Source organism: Vitis riparia, chromosome 6 (genome assembly GCF_004353265.1).
Source record: "Vitis riparia cultivar Riparia Gloire de Montpellier isolate 1030 chromosome 6, EGFV_Vit.rip_1.0, whole genome shotgun sequence".
Classification (NCBI taxonomy): domain Eukaryota; kingdom Viridiplantae; phylum Streptophyta; class Magnoliopsida; order Vitales; family Vitaceae; genus Vitis; species Vitis riparia.
Genome location: NC_048436.1, coordinates 1,047,900 through 1,053,375, shown reverse-complemented (window position 1 = coordinate 1,053,375; position 5,476 = coordinate 1,047,900). Strand labels below are relative to the sequence as shown.

At 31.8% G+C, this 5,476-nt stretch overlaps 1 protein-coding gene across 1 annotated transcript; it reads right to left on the bottom strand.

Annotated features, from left to right (window-relative positions):
• Positions 1–1,937: 1,937 nt before the first annotated feature.
• LOC117916702 lies at positions 1,938–4,112 on the bottom strand. Its single transcript, XM_034832849.1, has 2 exons — positions 3,995–4,112; positions 1,938–2,364 (listed from the first exon to the last, which is right to left on the bottom strand). Exons 1-2 carry the CDS (start codon positions 4,080–4,082, stop codon positions 2,093–2,095), a joined length of 360 nt encoding a protein of 119 aa, XP_034688740.1. The 5' UTR covers positions 4,083–4,112; the 3' UTR covers positions 1,938–2,092.
• Between the last annotated feature and the right edge of the window lie 1,364 nt (positions 4,113–5,476).

Sequence of the window (5,476 nt, the reverse complement as noted above, 5' to 3'; positions counted from 1 at the left end):
CCATTGCTATGGAAATAACATAGTCTTTAACGGATTACAAGAGGGGAGACTCCTCCAAGGTTGATTCTTTGGAGAATAGCCACGCCACGGGTAGGGGAGACAAAGTTTGAAGGGACCACAATGCTCCTAGAATGGGATTAGGCAAGACGCCTAACGTCCGAGAAGGAAGGGGTAAAGTGGAAAGAAAGGAGTTTACGCCTAAAATCAAATGCTTTCTATGTAATGGTCCACATTGGGCACGGGATTGTCCAAAGAGGAAGACACTCAATGCCATGATCGAGGAGAGGAAGCAGGAACATAAAGCACATATGAGCTCAATGCAGCTGCTAGGTGCCCTCCAAGTCAACCCAAAGCCTAGTACACCTAAAACCTCCTTACTATCAGGGGTGCAAGTAAATGAGGCAAAAGAGAAGCGAGTTGAGGTAGCTTGCACACACATTGACAAGGTTACCAAGGGAAAGGTGAACTCGATGGGTAAGAGGAAGCAGCACTCCAAGCATCGAAAGTGCAGGAATCTACATCCATCCAAGGCCTCATGGGAAAAAGAGGTGAAAAATATCCTAGCTGAACGGGTTACCAGGAGACAAGAGGTCCCTCCTATGATAGAGTATCTAGTCCGATGGAAATGACTACCCAAGAGGCAGGCAAGCTGGAAACATGCGAATTCCTTGAGAAGGTTCTGGAAACACATCGAAAGGTTTCAAGAAAAGGCAACGACGGGGACGTCGACAGCATAGGTGGGGGAGAATGCCATAGGCTGCTTCAAATGAGCCTTCCCATGGGCTTATATAGAGCCCAGGAAGCTTTCGGAGACTCCTAGAGCCATCTACACTAAGCCATTCATAGGAAAAGTGTAGAAGGTTCTAGAGATGCCTGGAGATGTCCACATATCTCTACACTATGGTGGAAAGCATGAGAGAAGTCCAAGGCTTTCTAGAGAATTCTAGGAATCTCTTGTATATTTTTATACATAGGTTTGTACATAGAACTATGTAGGGTGTTCTAGAATCTTCTTGATTTGTAAGGAACCCTCCAAGGTTCCAAAGAGTTCCAATAGTGCCTATAAATAGGTGAGGGCCTCATTTGGTAAGGCACCACCCAAAAACCACCCAAGAACCTAACCAACCAAGCAAGTGAGTCCCTTTAAGCACTTGTAAAGCTCCCGTTGAGTAATAAAAGCTTCCATTCTTCAAGAGTCGTCTACTACGCTTTCCAAAGCCTCCAAGTCGTGAGCATCTTAGCCTAGCAAGCTAAGCATTGGGAGACATTACTATATTAAATATATTATAGTTTTAATATTAAAAGAATATTTGAATTAATTAATTAATTAATTAATTCTAATTATTTTATTTTAAATTTCATTTAATTGATTACCAAAAATATAAAATCACCTTTATAATTTTCTTAATAGTCTTTTTTTTATATCATTTATATGATAATTAAATATAAAGAATATAAATATTAAAAAAAAAAATTATATGTGTATCATCGTTTATTTTATTTCATTGAATATATTTGAATTAAATAAATTATGGTTTTAATATTAAATATATTTTCAAGTTATACATACTATTATCAATGTCATAATATTGTTGTCGAATAATATTTAATGTAACTTAATAATGAATGTACACTTACAAAATTCATATGGTTATCGACGCACGTAATATTATTATTAAATATAATAAATTATATCATACATATATCAATTTTTTAAGTAGAACAATTTCAAAATGACCATTATTACTTTTCTATCATTTATTATATTTGTCCTAACATTTTCATGAGTTTTCATGATCAATTTTCGTTTAATCGATATTTTTTATCAAAATATCCATTAATATTTTTCAATATATCTATAAAATTGAATTACCGATATATCCATTAATCCTGATATTTTCATCCTTATTTATATATATATTAACTCGCATACCAAATGATTGATAGTACACTTCGAAAATATCATTAACTCGCATGAAAGGAAAGTACATTATGTGATATGATTGATACACTTAAGTTATACCCACTTTACATCATACCAGTATCTCATTTCTCAAGCCTCATTTCGATTCAGCATATACATGTGTTTAAGCTAGATAAGCAAAAATGACGATAATAGTAGAAAACCCAAGCGAGTGAAGCCAAGATGGCTGATGGTGCAACCACCAGAATTACGGTGAGATGGTTTGTTGTCGTTGTTGTTGCCATGGTTCATGGCACTGCTGGAACTATAGGTACCTCCGCGAGACCCTCCAGCGCCAGTAGCTCCCCGACGATCCACTATTATCTCTCCTACCAATCTTGTTTTGGTTGAATGATTCTCCCATATCTCTCTGTTTCTAACATTTTGCTCTTCATTCAAAGCTGAAAGAGTCACACTATATTAAAAATATATACCTTTCTTATGCATACGGGTATCATGCTATTTTTTTTTTTTTTACTACCCATCTTTCTTTTCCACCTTTCTTTGTGATCTTTTTACCCGGTGACTAGCCAGGCTCTCTCTAAGTTTAAGAAAAAAAAAAAAGGAAATCGTGCATTAATTCCAGACTATAAAGCGGTGTTTGTATTTTTACTAAATAAAAAAAGTTAAAATATTTTGTTTTTTTTACTTAGTTAAAAATAACTTATTGATATCAATCAATATAAGTAAATTGAATTCATTAATGACAAATTCACTTTAATTATATTGATTGATATCAGTAAATTACTTTTAACTAAATAGAAAAAATTAAATATTTTATATTTTTCTATTTAATAAAAAAAAAAACACCACCTAAAATAAATAAATAGATAAAATAATATTCTTTGGGTTGACTTTAGTAATAGTATCATCTTGAGAGCTTCTCTAAAATGATAGATGTCAACTATTCTTGAATTCATCATGAAAGTGAACATAGAACATTGGATGGCCAAGTAAAAAATGAGACTTATTAAACTTGTCCAAGTTGACCATAATAAGACAATAATATTGTAAATTAGTTATCAAAGATGGGAAATTATACTTATTTCCTTCTATTTTTAATGGAAAAAAGAAAAAGAAAAAAAAAGTGGTACAAATAGAAGGCATGCATGTAGATTACTTTCATGTAAGATTGAAATATGTTTTGACTGAATTTCAACCCTTAGAAACTCGTTGTGTTACATTTAATATTAAAATGATAATATTTTTTAATATATTTAGAGTTTGTTTGGCAATGATTTTCAAGTACCTTGAAAAATGAGTAGAAACGTTTTTTGAAATCATTACCGAAACAAACTCTTAATAAAGGGTGTTGAAAAATTAATAATGATATGTACATTATTATTTTTTATTTTCTATACCACCTTTTTGAAAATGTCTATAATTTTATTTACAGGTTTAAATTCACTTAAACTTAACAACAACACATAATTTATCGAGATAATCCGACATTCCAAAGCATGAATGCAGACATTTTGAGAAATAATAACCGTTAGCTCGAAACTAGAAATTTGTGAGATTTCCATCCATGCTTCTCTATGTTGGATAGACACTTGAAAAGATATCAACTTTTTTAGGGCGGCAAGAAAGGTATATGGTGATTGTTCTTTGTCGTTCCTTTTTCTTTATTTCTTCAGTGCTTATTGGAATATGGGATCAATTTCACAATCATAAGAAAAAGAATATTACTCCACAGCATTATTCTGAATTTTAATAATTTATTATAAATAATATTTATCTATAATTACAACTCATTTACATAAGTGGGTGATTATCGACTGTTGATTTATAATATGGGAGAATATAGTATTGATATGAAAAATCAAACAAGCAATTAATCGTTTCATAATATTGATTGCAAATATGTTTCATGAATTACTTTTTCAAACAAATGTATGCCAAACAAATGTTACAAGGAAAAAGGCAGACAAGGGCATGGAATGATATGTAGTTCAAATTATGAAGTATATCCGATCATGAAACAAGAAGAAAAATCAAAATATAGCAGTTAAGGAATGAGATTGCACCTACCTGAAGCAAAAAGATATTGCAAAGTATTTGAAGATGAAAGAAGGAAGAAGAAAAGCAGGAGAAGAAATTCCAATCTTCTCGATCCCATCTCACTCTTTTTGGTTCTCTCGTATATGAGAGTTTCTTCACCTTCATTTTTATACTACTAGGCTATTATATTCTGTCACTTCTGGAAAGGGATTTTGATTCCCCATTTGCGTCCTTCATTTGATATTATACCACTTATGGCAAGAGGTTTTGGTTCCCCATTTGCTTTGTAGCCGACATAAGAAATTCGTGAAGAGGTTTAAAGAAGGGTTTAAGAATTTCTTCGCATTTAATTCATCTACGTGTTCTCTCTCGCTCAATACCACATGTGTGGGAAACATTTGCATTGTTTATCAAAAATGAGAATAAAGTAAAAAAGAAAGAAAAAGAGAAAAAAAAAGAAAAAAAAGATTTATTCTTGTCGAAGCAAATGCCTATCCTTACCAAAATTTCAATTCATCTTTTTCTCTAACTATTTCTAAAAGGTACCGTGGGTGACTCACCCTCACTTTTATTCATATTCCCAAGCATTACACTAAATATGATCAAACATTGATGTTAATATGTATTTTTCCTTTTTCTTTTTTCATAGCTTTTTTAGAAGTGTCCCGAATTTCTAATTAATAAAGATTCGTTTATAGAATATTGTCTAAATGATATATTACTGTAATATTATATTTTCTTATAAAATAAAGAAAATTATTAGGAATATCTTTATAAATATTCTAGATAAGCTAATGAGATAAGAAATGGATTTGTAAAGACCGTATGAGATGGATGGAGATATGAAAAAAAATGGAAAACATAAGGTGGAACAATGAGGCTTATGGTTCAAGATATGGATACAAGGAGTGAGGAAACATAAGATGTTTCGGAAACTCAATAATTATATTTAGTTTTGTCATTTTTAATATTTTTTATAATATAATTGAATAATTATCCCTTATCCGTAGATGTAGACATAGTTGACAGAACCACTTGAAAACCATGTGTACATCTCGATTGTTTTATCTTTATATTTTTTATTTAATACCATTTGCATTAAAGCTTTTATTAGCACAGCAACTTAAAACGGTAGCAACAGGCCAGGTTTTTCTGGACTTCATTTAACTAATCAACAGTCCTCTTGGTTTTGATGCTTGTATGGACAGAATGAATTCCTCAGCTAGGATAACCGATCATAATTTCCAGAAGTCCAAATTCCAGAATCTATAAATAATATCGCAGATTTAGGTTTCAAATTTCAAAGGTGCTAATTATCCAAATCTTTACCAAGGGAATTTTCCTGGGGTATCATGTGCTCTAATGATAAAAACCTTTTTCCTCATAAGATGCTAGAGTATTCAAAATAGTAATTGGAGCATGTTCTTCCATAAGACCCTTGGCTGACGGTGAAATAACAATACTAGTTAAATTTACTTTCTAAGCTGCATCAAAATTACCAATAAAATTATT